This window comes from Mobula hypostoma, chromosome 20 (assembly GCF_963921235.1).
Source record: "Mobula hypostoma chromosome 20, sMobHyp1.1, whole genome shotgun sequence".
Taxonomy (NCBI): Eukaryota; Metazoa; Chordata; class Chondrichthyes; order Myliobatiformes; family Myliobatidae; genus Mobula; species Mobula hypostoma.
The window spans coordinates 50,403,096-50,424,273 of record NC_086116.1 but is presented as its reverse complement, the minus strand read 5'-3'; the positions used below and the strand labels follow the sequence as shown (position 1 = coordinate 50,424,273).

At 39.3% G+C, this 21,178-nt stretch overlaps 1 protein-coding gene across 8 annotated transcripts in view; it reads left to right on the top strand.

The window, feature by feature from the left end:
- Positions 1-21,178, top strand: part of LOC134359516 (plexin-B2-like) — a 258,980-nt gene that overhangs the window by 145,172 nt on the left and 92,630 nt on the right. For all 8 annotated transcript variants that reach the window (XM_063072885.1, XM_063072881.1, XM_063072888.1 and 5 more), the window contains 4 exons: positions 1,536-2,658; positions 9,016-9,195; positions 18,605-18,727; positions 19,073-19,173. In XM_063072885.1, the coding sequence (XP_062928955.1) occupies positions 1,549-2,658; positions 9,016-9,195; positions 18,605-18,727; positions 19,073-19,173 (1,514 nt within the window). In that variant the 5' untranslated portion in view covers positions 1,536-1,548. The remainder of the gene's footprint in view (positions 1-1,535; positions 2,659-9,015; positions 9,196-18,604; positions 18,728-19,072; positions 19,174-21,178) is intronic.

Sequence of the window (21,178 nt, the reverse complement as noted above, 5' to 3'; positions counted from 1 at the left end):
GCTATAGTCGATGAACAGCATCCTGACACAGGTGTTTGTGCTGTCCAGGTGGTCTAAAACCATGTGGAGATATGTGGAATAAGTGAGGCCTCACTTAGCGTATCATGAATAGTTTTGGATCCCTTATCTTAGAAATGATTTGCTGAAACTGGAGTGGGTTGAAAGGTGGTTCACGAAAATGATTCTGGGATTGAAAGGCTTGTCGTATGAAGAGAGTTTGATGGTCCTGGGCCTGTATTCACTGGAAGGAGGACCGGGTCGAAACAACAGAGACTTTTGGAGAAGAGGAGTTCAGTGGGTAATACCGTTCTGGCTGACCGGAAGTGCACTGAGAGCGCTAAGCGTAAAGGAGTTGGGTGCTTACTGTTCTGGCTGACAACAGATGGTGCAATCCGGGGTATATTATGATCGAGGAACGTGTTTACAGACTGGATATTGAACTTTTTACTGTGGGACTTCGGCCACATTCCACCGTGATACAACACTTGGCGGCACGGGAGGTCGTTCCTGCCTGTGGCCATCGGACGTGCAGCTCCTCCCGTGGAGGGTCAGACACCCTGAGCCGATAGACTAGTCCTGGACTTATTTTCCATCTGGCATAGTTTGCATTTTGGTGTTTGATTGTTGGGGGTTTTTTTGTATTGCTATATTTACGCTCTATTCTGGGTTGGTGCGGCTGTAACGAAACTAAATTTCCCTCGGGATTAATAAAGTATATCTATCTATCTATCTAATTGAGAAAAATGAGGGGTGGCCTAATTGAAACCTATTGAATGGTGAAAGACCTTGACAGAGTGGAGGTGGAGAGGATGTTTCCTATGGTGGGAGTGTCTAAGACCAGAGGACAAAGCCTCAGAATAGAGGGGCGTTGTTTTAGAATGGAGATGAGGAGGAATTTCTTTAGCCAGGGAGTAGTGAATCTGTGGAATTCGTTGCCACAGGCAGCTGAGGAGGTCATGTCTATATGTATATTTAAGGTAGAGATTGATAGATTCCTGATTTGTCAGGGCATGAAGGGATATGTGGAGAAGGCAAGAGATTGGGGCTGAGAGGAAAAATGGATCAGTCATGATGAAATGGTGGAGCAGACTTGATGGGCCAAATGGTCTCATTCTACTCCTATAACTTACGTTCTTATCCAAATTAATAGAGTTTGGGATGGTTGTTCTTTCTGTGAATATATATTTATAATGTTTAAAATGTAGACTGAATAGATCATTGGGCTTTAGATTGATCAAATGAAATTTGTTATTGATCTAATTATGATACAGTAATCCAATTTATTCAATTTTTGCCTTCATTTTATTGTATTACACTCCGAACAATCTGGTCTCAAAACAATCTCAGTTAAATAATTGCAAAATCAGATGACTGCTACATTTTATTCTATTTGTTATCATACTTTTCCACGAATGAAGTCAACATATATATCTTTGAGCAGATTGGACACTTAGACAATAATTTATATATTTGGAATAGAAAGAAATATTAATGTGCATATTTGTTTGTATTTATATTTGTGTTTTTTTTTGCAGTTCGGTTTTAGAAATGTCACCTTGGACTTGGATGTTGTGTGCATTTGGAGTCTTGAGCACATATTTGAAGTGTGGGATTGAAGGATATGATAAATTTAACAGTGCCACAAAGCTGCTCCACTTAGCCGTAGATAACACTACTGGGCGAGTGTACCTCGGGGCAGTGAATTTCCTCTATCAATTGAAGCCCGAACTCGAACAGGAAGAGGAATTGAAAACTGGTCCAAAAGATGATGATCCGGCTTGCGTCCCACCAATTGATGATAAATGCAAAACTGCAGTAAAGACTGATAATTACAATAAACTTCTTTTAATAGACAAGACCAACAACAGCCTTGTAATATGTGGAAGTATATACAGAGGGATTTGCTCACTGTGGCATTTGAATAACATCAGTAAAGTCATTTATGAAAATGTGAACGGGGGAGAAGTTACATTTGTTGCAAGTAATGAATCAACTGTGGGACTTATAGCCTTCACGAAAGAAGCTGATAATAAATCCAAGGTGATTTTTGTAGGAAAGACTCAAGCAACATATTCAAGTGCAATAATTAGCACCAGAACGCTTTCTCCTACAAATTCGTTAATTTTTTTTGAACTTGTTCAAGATACTTCGACTGTGAAACCAGACTCACATTTACAGTATCGACATGACTTCAGATTTTCTTTTAAACATGAAAAGTTTGTTTATTTCATTTTTTCTCGAACAAATGGATTGCAGCATGAACCGAAAACCTACATATCGCGTATTTGCCTTTTTGATACCTACTACTATTCTTACATTGAAATGGTCCTGGAGTGTGGAGAATTTATTCTTGTGCAGTCTGCCTACATCACAAGTCCTGGAAAAGATCTCGCTGAACACATGAATGAAACAGGAGACTATGGGACTTTGACTGAACAGGATAAAATCCTCTTTGCTGTGTTTAATAGAGGTAACCAAAAAACAGCCTCCCAAAAAAGTTCTGCATTCTGCATGTTTTCCTTGAGACAGATAAATGAAAAACTTGAAGAATTTAGAGAAATCTGCTATAGTCACCAAGGAAAGCAAGATGAAAAGGACATCATTTATAACCCTTACAAATCTGGTCAGGCAAACAATTGTCCAGGAGAGATGACCAAGGTAACTGGAACTCAAAATTCACTTACTTGGTGTTTTTTTTATTTAAAACTTTTTCACGATGTTTCATAGCATGTTGCGTACTGAAATACTTTATTTTTTAAAATTTATAGTCGGTAAATAGGGGTCATTCTCAAGTTGGTCATTACAGCTGAGTGGTGCAGCTAATAGAGCTACAACATTGGGCTCTCTGCTATCTGGTCTTTGCACCTTTTCCTCTGTGCTTTCCCACGTGCTCCTGTTTCTTTCCACTTTCCAAAGATGCTGGCCTGGTAACTTAATTGGCCATTGTTCAAGGCAACTAGTACATATGCGAGTGGTAAAATCTGGAGGAGTTGATGACTGTCTGAAGTCCTGAAACCCACGTTGTCCAATGTGGACATCCTGGTCTCAAGATCTACCTCTATGCTATGCACTGGGATGTAGAAAAGAGTGACCCTGGCTAGTGGGACTTGGTGGACTGCTATATCACTCAGTCTGTGACTACCTGATAGGAACAGCTCTCTTTACAAATCCTTTAGTGTCAGTATCTAATAAACAATTTCCTTTTAAAACCTGAATTGAATTTATTATTAGCTATTCACTAGGCCAATTCCTGGGAGTAGAGAGTTGTTCCGTCATTCAAAACCGACATTGGATCTGTATTCTTTGGAGCTTGGAAGAATGAAGGGTAGTCTTATTGAAATCTGTGAAATCCTAAAGGGGCAATGCAGGGCAGATATTGAGGCATTTCCACAAGGAGTAGCCTCGATCATTGGGGTATACGGTAGCTGCAAAATCAAGTTTCGGTTATTTAAAACAAAGGTCCATAGAATTTTCTTCTCGTTAAGTATGGTGATCCTTTGCGCTTGAGGGACAGTTTAAAAAAGAAGTAGATAAGTTTTCGAACGATCAGGAACTGAGAGCCATGGGGAAGAGAAGCAAGGACTGAGGCCTGCGGCAGATCTAGCATGATTGTATTGGATGGCTGTATGAGTTGGAGGGGACAGATGGCTTACTCATGTTTCTGTTTTCTTGTGTTGATACGCTCTATTAGATCATAAGATATAGAAATAGAATTAGGCCATTTGGCCCATTGAGCCTGTTCCGCCATTTCATCATGGCTGATCCATTTCCCTCTCAGCCCCAATCTCCTATCTTCTCCCCATATCCCTTCATGCCCTGACCAATCAAGAACTTCTGCCTTAAATATACCCAATGACTTGGCCTGTGACAGCGAATCCCACAGATTCACCACTCTTACTTTGAGAAGTATTTATATCTCTGTTATCTTGTTTTCAAGGAATGTTACACCCCAACTCCGTCCTTCCACTCTTCCTAATGCATATTTATAAATCCATGGCCAGAAATATTTTATATTCTACATGAAATAATTTCACGTCATTAATGTCCATTAATAAGAAATATCCACAGCTTTTCTGAAGCAATTTAATTTGAGACCCAGTCACGTACATCACCCACTTAGAAAGACTTGTTCTGCAAAGTAACCCTGAGGACATCAGACGCGCTTATTTACATTGAACAGTGTGCTACACACACCTTGATGCCTTGTACATAAAGCCTCGTGAAGAGTGTGAATGGATTGTATTGACGTAGGCCAATAGGAGGTTTTGTGGTCTGCATTTGGTGATAGTTAGCAAATACCATACTTTTGTTATTGGCTGCTGTCTGAGGCAGGTGGGTTTTCTCTATGTTTTGTTTGGAGCTCCCCATCAGATTTGTGCCAATTCTAACTGCATGTTCTATCACTTGCCCTGCCCTTCCCAAGGCACTTGTTTTCATCCAGTAGAATATAGCCCATGACCCTCGCAGCCTGAATGCGCCTTTCCGATGCTGAAGAACTCTGGGCTCACAAGACTAATATTTTCGGTAGACAGTATCTGTATGAAGATCTCATATAATTCAAATTGTTAATTGTGAAATTCCTGGCTTCATGCACCTTCTAAGCTACATTCTGAGATAAAGCTATCAGAAAGTAATGACACCTGATGAAAGAATAATATTACCAAATTAACATTAAATGTTTTTAATTTTTATACTTGCAAGGTTTTTTTTATGTGGTTGTCATTGACTCTGTTCCACTGCTAGTTATTATATCAGGATGTACAGTCTGGTTTCATATGTCTACTTGTTCTCTATTCTACAGTATTATATCTATTAATATCATTAATGAATTTATTGTGTGTCATTTGCAAAAGGGACTTTGCCTGATCAAGGAGGAGAATAAGCATAAAAAACAGAGTTCAGAATCTCCAGCAGAATTATGCATGAGGTCATTGGGGACATTTATGAAACTAGACATTATAAAGGCATGGAGAGGGGAATTTTGCTCTTTTCTGAAAGACTATAAGACCATAAGACATAGAAGCAGAATTAGGCCATCTGGCCCATCGCGTCTGCTCCACCATTCTAACATGTTGCGTTATTATCTCCCTCAACCCCCGTCTCTTGCCTTCTCTCAGCAACCTTTGATGCCTTAACCAATTAAGAACCTGTCAACCTCCACTTTAAATATACTCTGTACAGCCATCCGTGTTGATGAATTCCACAGACTCCCCACCCACTGGCTAAAGAAATTCTTCGTCATCTCTCAAACAAGAGAAAATCTACAGATGCTGGAAATCTGAGCACCACACGCAAAATGCTGGAGGAACGCAGCAGGCTAGGCAGCATCTATGGAAAAGAATGTTGTCGATGTTTCGGGCTGGGAAACCATTGGGCAGGACTGCTTGGCCTGCTGAGTTCCTCCAGCATTTTGTGTGTGTTCCTCCTCAGCTCTGTTGTAAAGGGATGTCCTTGTATTCTGAGGCTGTGCCCTCTGGTCCTAGACTCTCCCACTGTAGAAAACATCCTCTCCATTTCCACTCTTTGAGTATTCAATAGGTCTTAGTGCGATCTCCCTGAAAGAAAAAAATTGAATTATATTTGAAAGATGTAAGTTAATTTAAAGAAAAGGGGAGAGCTTATTTGGTATTAATTGGTTTATTTGAAAGAAAGAGAGAAAATCAATTGTGTTGCTGCGTTGTTCTGTTCTCTTGAATCCCTTTCCTGCCCTTGCCCTCCAAGTCTTTTGTCACCGATTTTATTGTGCATGCACCTTCAAAAACACTGTTGCAAAGCAGCTGCTTTAGATAAACGACTCAATTGCATGCAAGATGCAAGTCAGAATTCTCTGCGTTCATGGGGTCGGTTGTAAGAATCTGATGTATGGCTAATTTATTTTTGCAGCTTACACAATGAAGAAAAATAATATTCAAATGTGCATTTAATATACTCCTAGGCAAAAATAAATGGAACTCTTTAAATTAAAGATAGCACTTGAGATATTTGATATTGATATTGTAATTGCTTTGCGAAATCAGCATCTTTAAGGGTTATGACAGTTTGACATGTCTGAATGCTATTCAGTGATGAACCTGCAAGGTAATATGAGGGCACAATCAAGAGAGAATCTGCAGATGCTGGAAGTCCAAGCAACAAACACAAAACGCTGGAGGAACTCAGCAGGCCAGGCAGCATCTATGGGTGGGGGGTGGGGGGTGGAGAAAAAAGTACAGTCGAAATTTCCGGCTGAGACTAGTAGTCCTACCAAAGGATCTCAGCCCGAAATGTCGACTACTTTTTTCTAAAGATGCTGCCTGACCTGCTGAGCTCTCCCAGCATTCTGTGTGTGTTGCCAGGTAATATAAAGTCTCTGTTTGCAGCTTGGAATTAAATAATGCCTTGGCCTTTATTGCAAAGAAATTGGACTGCAATGAGAAGCAAATCCTGCTGTTGTTTTACGTGGCTGTTATGAGCTCAAATGTGGAGGGCAAGGTGCTGTCTGAGCCCAAAGAACAATGTATTTTTGATGAAGGTAATGCAGGGTAGATTCACTGATATGATTCTTGGAGTGATATGTATAGCTAGGATTGGCTCTCACTAAAGATTAGAAGAGGTGATCTCAACAAAACATCAAACTCTGAGCGAGGCTGCTGGCTAGAGATGTTAAAAGCAAGTCTCAGGATACTAAGTCAGGTTCTTTGAGATGAAGGGGATCTTACTTATGAATGGTTTGTAACCCATAAGAATTTATCCTAGAGGATGCTCGGTCACTGAGTATTTCCAAGACTCAGAATAGTTGTTGGATGCTGAAAGATACTTACTGTATGGGGATCAGGCAGGAAGGTGGATCATGGAATGGATCAGCCCCGATCTTTTTGAATGAAGGAGTTGGCTTAAGGGACCACGTGGTCTATTGCTACCTCTATTTTTAATATTCGTGTTACGTGGACTATGGTATGTGCAACCTCTGGCTGCTGAGTTCTCTGGATGACCTGAGGTGTGCTGGGTTAGAATGGTGAAAGGAGATTAACATTTGGTATGAAAGTCTGTTCAGGCTAATCAATTTCATCAATAAAGCTTTAGCTGTAACCATTCAGCTCCATCAAAGCATCCATCTTTTTCCAAAGATTCCAGAATTTATGACGTATTCATTTTGCTCCATATATTCATCACTTCTTCCTAGGAACTTGGGCACTTGTTCTACATTTGCCCTTTGATCCTTGGATCTGGGATATTTCAGACCTTAAGACAACGTTACGGAATAAACTTGTCTCTTGTCAACCATCTCTTCCTGTGCTCAGGGAAGTATGAATCTCTGAATTCTTTCCTCAACTAAATTAGGATTCTCATTCTCAATTGAGGAGAAAAATCCACAATGAAGAAGTAAATGGCAGAAGGGTGACAAAGAAAGGTTCACCAAATTGTACAGCAGGAAGATTGTCAGATCATATACTTTGGATGCAAAAATGCCAAACAGCAAGACACTAAAGCAGTAAGACTGAGTCAAGAGAATTTTGTTCTCCACATACATTATAAACCAGCTGATAAAAAAAAACTGCATGTTGATTTGAGTGATATTACTGTTTTGAGATCACTTTAACCAGTGCAAAGCAAATTTATACTACAGTATAGAGTGGAAGCATCAGGTAAATGTAATTAAGTTATGTAATATGTAATTAAGTTAATGGAACTGGCTTGCAGCTACAAGACCTACTTCTGTTCCTCTGTTCAGAAATTGTCATCATAGTTAGAGTATTGAAGTTGTACTTCTGGAACCCTTTGCAAAGTCCTTACAAATCCATAAAATACTGAGTGTTCAGCCAACTTTGAATGTGGTATGCTGGATTGGAAAATGTTCAGCAATATTTCATCGTGATGGATGAAGAATTTTGGCTTTGATTGAAGGTGCTGAATTGATTTATTTCCTGAATTGTCATAATTAAGATCCGCTCTCACTAAGCTGGTTACATAAAAAGAATTAGCAAAGTGGAGACAGACCCTTCCCGTTTTGGTGCTGAAATTCGGAACATTAGGCAGAAATGCCATGAGATATTGTTACAGTGATATTGCAACTTTTAGGCTGTACTGCTCAGCTTGATCCAAGTTATGGGATCAGATGGTTTATTTAAATAAGAAGTGAGTGTACGCTTGTTCGGGCAGTATTATCCCATTCCAGCCACATGTGAGGAGAAAATAGATCTGTTTTTATGCACTGAACTCCAGTGCTGTGTTTTCCAGTGGCACTTTTTTCTTAACACTGAGGTTAAGGGTGAAAGGTGAAATATTTAAGAGGAGCTTGAGATGGGGCTGCTTCAATCCAGAGTGTGGAACGAGCTGCTCACGGAAGTGGTGGATGTGGATTCAATTGTAATGTTTAAGAGAATTTGGATAAGTACATGGATGGGAAAGGGATGAAGGTCTATGCTCCAGGTACAGGTCGATAGGTTTGGTGCAGACCAGATGTGCTGAATGGCTTGTTTCTGTGCAGTGGTGCTCTTTGAATCTATGACATATTTGCTGGAATGGGGCAAATGTCAAAAACGGATAATATGGACATGGCCAAATATTTGGGAACATCAGGCATCAGAAGAAAGGCTGAGAAATGGTATTGAAAGTGAAATTACAATACTACGGTGGTTCATTGAAGGTTAGAGCATTGGTTAGATATCTGTTGCTATTTTGACTTTAGGCATCAGAACATGATTGATACACTTGGGCCAAATATAAGCATCTAGTTTGAAGTATGCTCTTACCGAAAGCTGAGTGTTTAGTGTGATGTTCTCTAACTTCTGCTCCACAGAGATGGCTCTAATTGGTTAGTTACAGTTCACGAAATTCAAACACTCGGTGACCTAGAAAGATATTTGTTACTCTGTGCTGTCCAAGTTGCAATGCTTTTTCCAGAAGCCAGCTAAAATAAATAGAAAATAATTTTATGGGTTTTTTATGACTGATATGAAAGAATATTTCTATTTATTCACCTTCATTTATGAAAATTAGACTTAACTTTTATTCTGTTGTTTATTGTTGCACCAGAATCAAGCAGTGGAATATCCTTGCAGCGGTGAACATCTCCCATATCCCATCGCAAGTAGCAAGGGTATTTCCGCTAAACCACAGATAGAATGTGAGACCAATTTATCAGCGATAGCTGTGACTATGGAGAATAGCAAAACAATTGTCTTTTTGGGCAGCATAGATGGAAAAATTCACAAGGTAAGATTTATGATGAAACTTTCTTTCGTTCAATCAAGAAAAAATGATACATGTGTTGTATAATTTGGACTACTGGTTTGTAAGCTTAAAATGAAAGTAGAATCGGTTCTTTACATTTCAAGTAAAGTTTGGCTAGGGTATGGTTAGTTTCAGTTTTATCTGATGGAAAAAGATTAAGATAATTTGTAAATATATCACTTTCCTCAAGGATTAATTGTGAATAATACACACTAACTAGGAAAGTTATATCTAAGTCAGGAATCTTAGAGCTTGTGGTGTAGAAAAGAAAGAGTATTGATTTCTGGAGTATGAACCTGAACCTGATTGTGGTTAGGTCAAACACACAACACTGCTTGGAGAACTAGCAACACACATCAAAGTTGCTGGTGAACGCAGCAGGCCAGGCAGCAACTCTAGGAAGATGTACAGTCGACGTTTTGGGCCAAGACCCTTCGTCAGAGACTGGCCTGTAATGACCAGATATAGAGAAGCATGCATGTGTGATGTTTAATTCATGGTTGACATATGCAAGGATCTTCAAGGTGAGGAGCATATGAAACTGCTTGGTATTGACAACATTCCACAGAAGCCCTGTGAGAAAGTGTTAGACCTCCTATAAAAGAAAATAAAAGCAAAGAAACTTTATTTATCTAAATGTCCCTGGTAAACTCAACATAAAATGTCCATCTTTAATTAGTTTGGAGAAGCTGCTGTTAAGTAAGAATTTTGTGAGTAGAGAGGAGTGAGTGATTGCCTTTGCAATTCAGCATAGTGCGTGGTCTGGAGGGGAATTAGCAGATGCTGATGTTTCTTTTTACCTGTTACCTTTATGTCTTTTTGAGCAGTAAGGGCCAAAGGTCTGGGATTTATAGTTGAAGATGCCTTTGCACATCTGTTACATTACATTTTGTAGGCAGTATGTCCAGCAGTCAAAGAATACATATGGTGAGGGTTGAGAGGGAACACTAGGGCAGGAGTTGTGAATAACTGTCAGTCAGTCTTGTTACTTTTCTCTGAATTGAGCTGAGACTCGAATAACATTGGAGCTGATTCACCCAGGTCACTGAAGGGCATTCCATCACACCTTTGACACATATGGCTATTGAAAAGGCTTTGAGATTTGGAGATAACCCGCTTGCCGCAGAAGAACCGGTGACCTGCTCTTGTAGCCTCCAGGATCATGCAGAAAATAAGAATTCATTTGTGTTTTTTAGGCAATGTAGGAGAAAATCATAAGCCAAGAATCAGGAAGAAACTTCTCATTTTTTTACTTTAAAAAGCAGGGGAGTTTATTACACTCTCCCCTGTAAGAGTGGCTGATAACTATAAATCATCAAGTTTTAATATTTCTATTCACTTAAGTCTGAATTTTGATAAAGTTTTGCCTAATGCAGACCTGGACTGCTTCATCACCTGAAGATGTACAAATCAAAAAGCATTGATAAAGTAAATGCTCTTTTGCATATATATTGGAACTCCAAGTGATTTTTTTTAAATTAAAGGACTGGCAATGAATTCAAAGAAATGCCCTTGTTCTAAAAACATGGCAAAGACCATTGTTTAAACTGTATATTAGCCTCTCTACATGGTCTATACAAGTGACTGAATGGTAAAAGTGAAATTATTAACCAGTTCAAAACAATTTGGGAAACAAAGCAACTTTCTCTCTGGTAGACTGACTTTTGAAAATGGCTTTAAGTCACAGATGTTTCGTTTTAATTCAGACCTCAAAGTTAAAACAAGGCTCATAAAAATGTGTTGAAAAGAACAAAGTCCAAAATAAACAGAACTCAGCTCAACCAAATGGAGAATGAAAAGTGATGCAGAAAGTGGGTTTCATTTCTTACCATCACCAGACCCGATAATAGTTGTCAAAAACCCAAGTCGTGGTGACAGCTCCATAGTGCATACCAGGCTACTCTACAGTGAACGAAACCTCTGGTATTTCAGTCAGTTTTCTTGATTGACAATGAACAAATTCCTGAGCCAGTCCTACAACTACAGTTTCAGTAAGGAAGGATGACATTTGCATCACTCTTAACAAATATGGTAGAGTAGAGGGCAGTCTTTTTCAGTAACCTTATTTGCATAGATTATAATGTTGACAGTTTGAGTAAAAACCCTTTACTTAAGAATGTTTTCAGGGATGAGATGCTTCAAAATCAGTGTTCTTTACATTCTTGCATAAGATTGTTCTGACCTGGGCGTAATTGCATGATGAGGAACAGAATGTGTTTGGTTTTAAGGTAGGTTTATATTAAATGGCTTTGAACTACTCTTGACAGTTGATGCTCTGTGTCAGAGATGCTGGCAATCAGAAGAAAACATTTTAGTGATTGCCATAGAAAAGTGACAACGAGGGAAAAGATGAAAGTACATTTGGTTGTAACAGGAATAGAACAGAACTACACAGGAACCAGCCATTCAACACACAGTGTTGCATTGAACTAATTAAAAAGTTAATTAAAAGCCTAAGTAGACTAATATTCCTGCCTACACATAGTCAATATCTCTCTATTCTCTGCACATTCATATACCCATTCTACTGCCCTCGTAGTGCGTGTGTACAGAATTTATTAGCACACTCTCAAAAATTACCTGAGCTGTAAGCTTTCTTCAAGGTTTTTGATAATAAAAACTTGTGAAACCATTAGAAAGATAAGTAAAACATAATAAATTCTATACAGAAAGCTTGCACACCTGAATGTACTAATACAGGTTGAGCACCCCCTATCCAAATTCCAAAATCCAAAAACCTCTGAAATCCAAAGTTTTTTGAGCACTGACATGATGTCACAAATAGAAAATGCCACAAGACGCTGGGAAGATTTCCAGGCAGTGTGCAAGTCGCTGCGCACCACAGTGGTTCTGCAATTTGACCTCACATATGTAATGAACAGAACTGATTGGAAAAAATAGAAAACCACTGCAGAAAGCGAAAAATGAAGATCTCCATTTTGTATTGAAAGAGTATTGGAATCAGTGTCGGAATGAACATTAGCCGCTTTACGGTATGCTGATCATGAAACAATCAAAGATCTATCACAACAAACTGAAATTGAAAGTACAGTTATATATATTCAGCAGGCTAGTTGCAGTAATTTTAAGAAAAGGCACAGAATTAAATTTTTAAAGATTTGTCACGATAAAGCGTCTGCTGATCACAAAGCAGCAGAGAAATTCATTGATTAGTTTGCCAAGATCATCGCTGATGAAAATCTGACACACTGAATGGCTGCATCAGTACATACGTGTGATGAATCAAGTGTAAAACAGTCTCCTTACGGGTAAACTCAGAGTTGGAAATTAAGGCGGTCCCAAGCTGTCTCATTATATATTCCAAAATCCAAAAAACTCCATAGTCTGAAACACGTCTGGCCCCAAGCATTTTAGATTATTGATTATTCTCATAATGAGTGTTAACCAGGGTAGCACACACATGCAACATTCCATAACAATCAGTGTAGACCAGAGTGAACTTGTAGCACAAAATTGCTTACTACTGATAAATGATAAGCATAATACTTCCTTCAAAGTACATCTACTAAATATTTACCAATATTAAGAAAGCTTAAAAATCAGATAAAATGCTGCTGGTGAAGTACAGCGACGACTTACTGGCAGCAAACAAAACTACTAACTATTTTCATTACTCACATTTTTTCTCAAAACCAACCACTGCCATCAGTAGCCTGTATCTTCCCTTTCGGAGTTGAACCACCTGTGGGACCTGGCATTTTTGCGGTGTGAACTGAAGTCTCCATGGTGCAAGATAGTTGCGGTGTGGTGTGTATGGGTCGAACCGAGGCAGTGAAACCTGAGCCCGAAAGCAGGAAACAAGCCAATGTTTGGCCATTGCAGGAGCGGACTTGGAGGCGATTTGAAGCAGCAGAGCTGTGGCGGCAGGGCTTGAAGGCTGATTTATACTTCTGCGTCAACTCGATGCCGTACATACGGCTTGGCCGCGAACCCTACGCACAGCCTACACGGATCCCTATGCCGTAGCCTGACGCGCACCTCTCCCAAAATGTAATTGTGCGTCGCGGCAATGCAGACCGCAACAGCTATGATTGGTCCGCTTGGTAGCATCGCATTTCCTCCTACACTGCAATAGCTTCCCATTGGGCGACTGAAGGGCAGGGAAGGAACTCTGGCTGCAATGGTTTCCATAAAGCTTCACAGACCTCTGAAATTATGGAGGACACATTTCGCTTTTACGAAAAAAGACGCTTGCTTCTTGTTTACCCCGAGAAAGACTACCATGACCATGAAGCCTTGCGCGGGCAGGTGTGTGCGCATGCGTGACATGCGCGAATTGCAGAGTGATGCAGGCACAAGTTTAAATGCTCACAACGCGCGTCAGTCACTTGCATAGGTTACGGCGTTGAGTTGACGCAGAAGTATAAATCAGGCTTGAGCCCAAGAGTACCTGGCTGGATTCCTCGAGGGCATATCGAAATGGCAGGGCCTGACCCAAGACCAGGAGCGAGCAATGACCGGCCGTTTGGCTGATTTGAGCACTGGACCAGATCGAAAAGCTCAGGGTTTTAAGGCCAGAGGAGAGGATGGGCTGTAATTTACTCGTCTCTGCGCTGAACCCCCGACCTGCATCTAATGGTCTCCTGGATGTGAACATCAGTTCTGAATGTTATTTACTTACTATTAATGTTTGCACGATTTGTTTCTTTTTCTCTGCACTTTGGGTGTATAACGATTTTCTTTTTTTAATGGGCTCTATTGGGTTTCTTTGTTTTATGGCTGCCTGTCAGGAGATGAATCTGAAGGTTGTGTATAGTATACATACTTTGATAATAAATGTACTTTGAACTTTACTGTTTCAAGGGCAAATAAAGAGTGGATGGAAATGGATGTCTTTCTACCGTGTTTGCTTCAAGTTGGAATCCAAATTACCTGTGCAGGAAGTGATGTAAAAGGCAGCTTATGTACAGGAAGTGATGTTCATACAAAACAAACTACATACAAAACAAAATATGCTTCTGGAGGCCAGAAAAACCTGTCTACATGCATCTCTTGTATTTGCCTCCTCTACTACACAGGCAGTGGATTCCAGGTGCCACCATTCTTTATGTAAAAACGAAAAAAAAACATGCCCCATATGTCTCCTTTGAAGTTTGTCCCCCTCGCCTTAAATGCATGTCTTTCAGTTTTAGACATTTCAACACTGGAAGAAATATACTGGTTGTCTACTGTGTCTGTCCCTCCCATAATCTTATATATTCCTATCAGATCTCTCCAGAGTCTTTGCCACGCCAGAGAAGACAGCTCAAGTTTATCCAATCTCTTATTACACATGCCCTCTAATCTAGCTGGCATCCTGTTAAAACTCTTCTGCATCCTTTTCCTCTAATGGGGCAACGAAAACTGAATGCGATACTTCAGATGCAGAACTAGCGTTCTATAAAGCTGCAATGTAACTTTCTGACTCCTGAACTTACTAGCTCAATTAATAAAGCATGCCATAAGCCATTTTTAACCCCCCCCCCCACCCCCCAATCAACCTGTGAGGATAATGGGCTTGGACTCCAAGATCCCTCTGTACATCAACACTTTTAAGGGTCTTGCCATCAACTGTGTACAAATCTTTTACATTTGATCTCCCAATATGGTTTGGCAATGGGTAGTCAAAATTGCCCAGTGTAACTCCAGCACCAACCTACCCACCATCAAGGACAGATATTCAGAAAGGTGGTGGAAAAGGGCCAGTGACAACATGAAGGATCCCAGACACCCTGCTCATGGATTGTTTGTCCCACTCCCTTCAGGGAGGAGGCTACGTAGCATTCACACCAGGACCACCAGAGTCAAAAACAGTTACTTTCCCCAAGCAGTATGGCTGATCAGCACCTCCACCCACAAACCCACCCCTCCGCAACCCCACTACCATTGCTTTATCATCTCCTATCAGAGTCTCCTTGTGTACGGGTGGTCCTGTGTTTAGCAATCACTTTATGGACATACAATCAATGTATGTATATAATGTAAGCTGTCTTGTGTATTTATATTTGTTTTTTTTATTATCATGTTCTTTATATTATTTTGGGTTTTTTTTCTGTGCTGCATCAGATCCAGTGTAACAATTATTTTGTTCTCCTTTATACTTGTGTACTGGAAATGACATTAAACAATCTTGAACGTTGACCCTCACGCTTGGCTGGATTACATTTTATCTGTCATTTCTCAACCACTACTCTCTGCTTTCCATGTGCAAGCAAATTCCAAATCCAAACAATTAAGTAGCATTGATCTTAATCTTCTGGGTAAGCCTAACATAGGGACCTTTTCTAACGTCTTACTAAAATCTATGCAGACAACATAGAGAGCACGAACTGCATCAACCACCTTGTTCGCTTCCTCAAAAAAAAACTCAAGTTAATAAGACACACTTTGCCCCACACAAAGCCATGCTCATTGTCCTTAATTACGACATGGTTTTCCACGTGTTCCTAAATCCTTACCCTAAGGATCCTGTCCAATTGCTTCCCAAGCACAGACTTAAGACTCACCAGTTGATGATTTGCAGGATTAACACTGTTTCCTTTCTTGAACAACAGAACAACATTAACTACTCACCACTCCTCCAGAACCTTGCCTGTAGCTAGAAAACATACATATACCTTGGTCAAGGTCTCAGCAGTCTCATCTCTTGTCCCTGTCAATAACCTTGGATATATTCAATCACGTCCCCATGGACTTATCCGCCTTGACACTCTTCAAGAAACCCAACTCCTTTATGGTTAATCTCACAATGTGCTGGAATATTACCATTAGTTTTTCTGTCCACCACATCTTTCCACTTTGTAAATGCAGATACAAGGGATTCATTTAGAACCTTGCCCATATCCTTCACTTCCAAGCACAAGTTCTCTCCTTTATTGTTGAGTGGAATGTACAGAATTCCTTGAAATTTCTTTCATTCTACCTGGCAAGGACCTTTCATGGCTCCTCCTGCTCTCTGAATTCCCTTCCTGAGTTCTCTTTACAATCCTCAAAAGCTCAGATTTTAGCCTTCTAAACCTTAGATACACTTACTTTTTCTTCCTGATCAACTTCACTACCTCTCTCATTATCAAGGTTCCCTTATCTTGCCATCCTTGTCCTTCCTTCTTACTAGAACATACCCATTCTGCACTCTGTGCACTTGGACTTCAAGGACCCTCCCCCCGTCAGATGTAGACTTGCCCAAAAATAGCTGTTTCTAAATTATTCTCCCTCGTTCCTGCCTAGGCCATTATTAATAGAAGGACAATTAAAAGATAACATAGCCAAATTATATCCTTCAGTGCAGTTGGAGGAAAAGGAAGTTTCAAAAGTGGAAGTTGTGTCCTGTGATGGAAGCATATTTAGGAAATTTTGTGCATAATGGTTATAAGTGGTCAGAGGCGTACCCGATCAAAAGGTTAGCAATCCTCTTTTGTTTCATTTGTCACCAACATTCTTCCAGGAACTTTGTAAGAAGTAGCTAGTGTTGGTGTGCAAGCTTCAGATGATCATAGATTTTGAGAGTTCTTTCAAGATGAGTAATTTGAAAGAAGTTTCACCAAGTTTTTGGAAGACATTAAAGGGGGGGAGTTAGGGGTTAAGGATGAAACAAGCATTTGCACAGCATACAATAATTACATTTTATCAAAAATAGAAATATTAATCAGAGAACAAGACACCTAGTTACATAAATAGTTTGCTTTAATTGATGGTAAGTACAATAAAAGCCAAAAAATAAATGTACTTAATTTGTATTTTTTGGAAAAAGCTGAAAGATATCCTGGGGAGTTGTGGCATGTTGTATGAGTTGAACACATCTGTGTGTTTGTTTAATAAAATCAAGCTTTTTAGAATTTTGCATTTATTATTCAAAAGACTACATTATATCAGTATTTTCATATTTGTTCATATTTGACTGAACTTGTTCATATTTTGCTGAACTGAATTGTTAAAAGCAGTAAATTAATTTGGCAGGGAAATGGGAAGCAGAGTGATAGTGCTGAGGATGAGGTAGTTGTTTTACAAAGGTAATGGGTAATGAGGCTCCTAACAAGGAGTGGCTGATAATAGGGCAAAATTACATTGCAACTCATCCTGTTGAATGCAAAAGGCGGACAAGATCAAGAAGAGCAAACACAGCACCCTTGTTATATTTGGAAACATGCAGTATTTGGAATAAGGTAGATGAACTTTTGTAGCACAGTTACAGATTGACATGTATGATGTTGTGGGCATCACTAATCATAGCTGAAAGAAGATTATAGCTGGGAGTGTAACACCCAAGGATACACATTGTATCAAAAGGATAGGCAGGAAGGCAGAGGGTGTGGTATGGCTGTGTTGGTAAAAAAAATGGAGTCACCTCATTGGAAAGAGGTGCCATAGAGTTGGAAGGTGTTGAATCATTGTGAATAGAACTAAGGAACTGCAATGGTAGAAAAGACCCTGATGTGTGTTCTATGCAGACCCTCAAACAGGAGTTAAAGGTGTAGCCTACAAATTGCAATGGGAGCTGGAAAATGCATGTCAAAAGGGCAGTGTTACAGTAGTCATGGGGGATTTCAATATGCAGGTAGATTGGGAAAATAAAGTTGGTCCTGGATCCCAAGAGGGGCAATTTCTGGAATGCCTACAGAATGGCTTTTTAGAGCAGCTAGCTTGTATTGAGCCCTCTAGGAGATCAGCTATTCTGGATTGGGTGTTGTGCAATGAACCAGAATTGATTAGAGAGCTTTAGGTAAAAGAACCCTTGGGGGCGAGTGATCATAACATTCACCCTGAAATTTGAGAAGGAGAAGGTAAAGTCAGATGTGTCGGTATTACAGTGGAATAAAAGGAATTACAGAAGCATGAGAGGAGTTGGCCAGAATTGATTGGAAAAGAACACTGGCAGGGATGACTGCACAGCAGCAATGGCTGGAATTTCTGGAAGCAATTTGGAAGGCAAAGGATACACAGTGGCATGCAAAGGTTTGGGCGCCCCGGTCAAAATTTCTGTTACTGTGAATAGTTAAGTGAGTAGAAGATGAACTGATCTCCAAAAGTCATAAAGTTAAAGGTGAAACATTCTTTTCAACATTTTAAGCAAGATTAGTGTACTAATTTTGTTTTGTATGATTTTAGAGTGGGGAAAAAAGGAAAAGAGCACCATGCAAAAGTTTGGGCACCCCAAGAGATTTGAGCTCTCAGATAACTTTTACCAAGGTCTCAGACCTTAATCAGCTTATCCTAAAGTTTGTAGAGCAAATTAGAAATTTATTTTAAATTCAAGACAGGTGTTTTTCTAAAATTTGGTGTTCTCAAAATTTAGAAGCAACTTGTATGTTTGTGCTATTCATTCAGCAATTATATTGGCATTATGTACTGCATTGTTTCTTATACAGCAGTGACAATGTTCACTATTCAACAGGTATTTTTGGATAAAACAGCAGAAGAATATCAAAGTATTTATATGAATTCAAGCAGCCCAGTGAATAGTGACCTTGTTTTCGATGCAAAAAGAGATTACCTATATGTCATGACAGATAAACAGGTAATTTATTCTGTGAATTAATTATATCCAATTTACTGTACCATATGTTAGACTGAAAGGTAAGCATCAAACATTGTGTTTTGTGGTATTGATTCTTCTGTCATAGTACACATACGGTTAAAATTCAGTTCTCTAGAAGATAGCCAACTTTTTTGATATGTAACCTGAAGCTGTTTCTGACTTTTTGTACGTGTATCTTTTGTGAAATAGATACAAAATAATGCTACAGGATGTCTTGTTGTGGCAGATTTACTTTACAGAAAATATTCTGTTTATTGACTTCAATTTCTGTACTTTAAAATGAGCAGAGCTTCATTTTTATTTTGTTAAAAACTCGTCTTTCAGGTCACTCGCCTTCCTGTACAGGAGTGCATGAAGTACAAAACTTGTGATTCTTGCATTGCGTCCAAAGATCCTTACTGTGGGTGGTGTGCAGCTGAGGGAATGTAAGTGCTGCCAATCTTGATGCTTTTGGGGTGATGCTGTCAGCTGTGGTTAATCTATGACCCAGACCTTCAAGTGAGACTCTGGAAGCAGTTGGAAGTAATTAATTGAGATCAAATCACTTTCTCTCATGAAGGCCAAGCACCTGAATGAAATGGCTCATTTTATTCTAATTACATGTAATAAAATATTAGATGACAGCTGCTGAGAAAACCTATAAATTTCATTTGGCACACGAGGTTACTGAATTGTTATATGCAAGATGAAAGCTACTCAAAAAATCTTAACTAAGGCTGTAAGCTTTTATGTTCTGCTTCAACAACTCATGGCTGAATTACACATCCTTTGCTACTACGAATTTTCTCAACATTTTTCTCCACCACCCCCAATCTTTCTTTATTTGCGTTCCTACTGACAGAGTTTGCGTTTGAAACGTTAATTCATCTATCCAGATGTTAACCACTTGTATGTCCTAGGATTATTTTTGTTTCAGTTAGTTTATTTTGTACTTTTTTTTCATCCTGTTCTCTATGAAGGGTTTCATTGGATCAACTTTCTTGTTGATTATTTCCTGCATAGGCATGGGTATAAACATTTTTCCCATCTTCTGCCTTGACTGAGGCTGAGTTTATATTTTTAAGTTATAATTAAGCAGCCTTGTATCCACATTATTATCTGCACAACAATTCAGAAATTCTGCCCCTCCTAATTCAGCCCTTCTTGATGACTGAATGGGCTGTGAGGCCGTGGTCAATCTTATTGTGGTCTGTCTGAAGCAACAGTATTTCTGTGCCCAGTAAATTATTTGCCTTGCATTTTTAATTGTTGAGGGAAGACGAACTTAAACTGAAAACAAACATGTAAAATATGACCAGCATATTTGTAGTTTCTTGTATTAAAATTGAAACAAATTCCATTCTTTGTTTAGGACCTCAATGGTACAGTATTCAAAGTTACTTTCTTATCCAGAATTTGCTGTCAATATAGTGTTCCTTTATTAACTTTATGCCAGCTTCCTACAAATCTATTAATAATATTTGCACAGATTGGTATTGAAGTGTTTACTTATTCAAATAAATGCTTTCAGAATACCTTGGAGGCCAGAATCATGTACAGCTATTTAATCTAAACATCAGATTAATTTTTTTAAATGGGGAGAGAAGTACCGAGGGAGAGGAAATTAAAAGTGATAAATTGGAGGTAATGATTAGATGCATAGCAGAGACCACCACGGAATATCAACGAAGAAGTTAGAGGAGAAATTGCTTTTTTGGTTTTGTCCAGGTCTTAATGTAAGTCTGAGTCTTGATTTCAGCATGGTGAAACTGTTGGGATGGCAGAGTTCGTAGTTCAGCCCAGCGAATGGTATTTTCAATCATGAATTAGTGTATTGAGAACAAGAGTGGGGCACTTATCTCATCAAGCCTGCTCTGCCATTTAATAAAATCATGGATAAACTGATTTCAACCTCAGATCCATAAACAGTGTCTACCTATAGCAGTCTTTAATAGCCTCATGTATCAAGTATCTGCATCTGCCTTGAACAAAATATCAAACTCATTTTGCACCAGCCTTTGAGGAAAAGAGTTGTAAAGTGTCCCAGGCTGCTCAGAAAAAAACTATCTCATATTTGTCTTAAATGGGTGACTCCTTACTTACAGAGACCCCAGTTGTAGATTCTTCACACGAGAAGAAAGATCCTTACCACAGTCTACCTTGTTGGATGTCTCAGAGCTTGTGAATTCCAATCACAACCCATCTCAGTCTTCTAAACTCTAGTGGACATAACCTTAGCCTATCCCATTCCAGGTATTAGCCCAGTAAATTTCCCTGAACACCCTTAAATATGGCGACCAGGGCACAATATGGTATTTCCAGCCATCTTGCCCTGTGTAACTGATGCACTATCAGTTACTCCAAAAGACTGGAAGTAGAGTAAATACTGAAAGGCTTTTGTGAACAGTAAATGATCCAACGTCCATGCTGAGTATCTGCCCTGGACTGAGG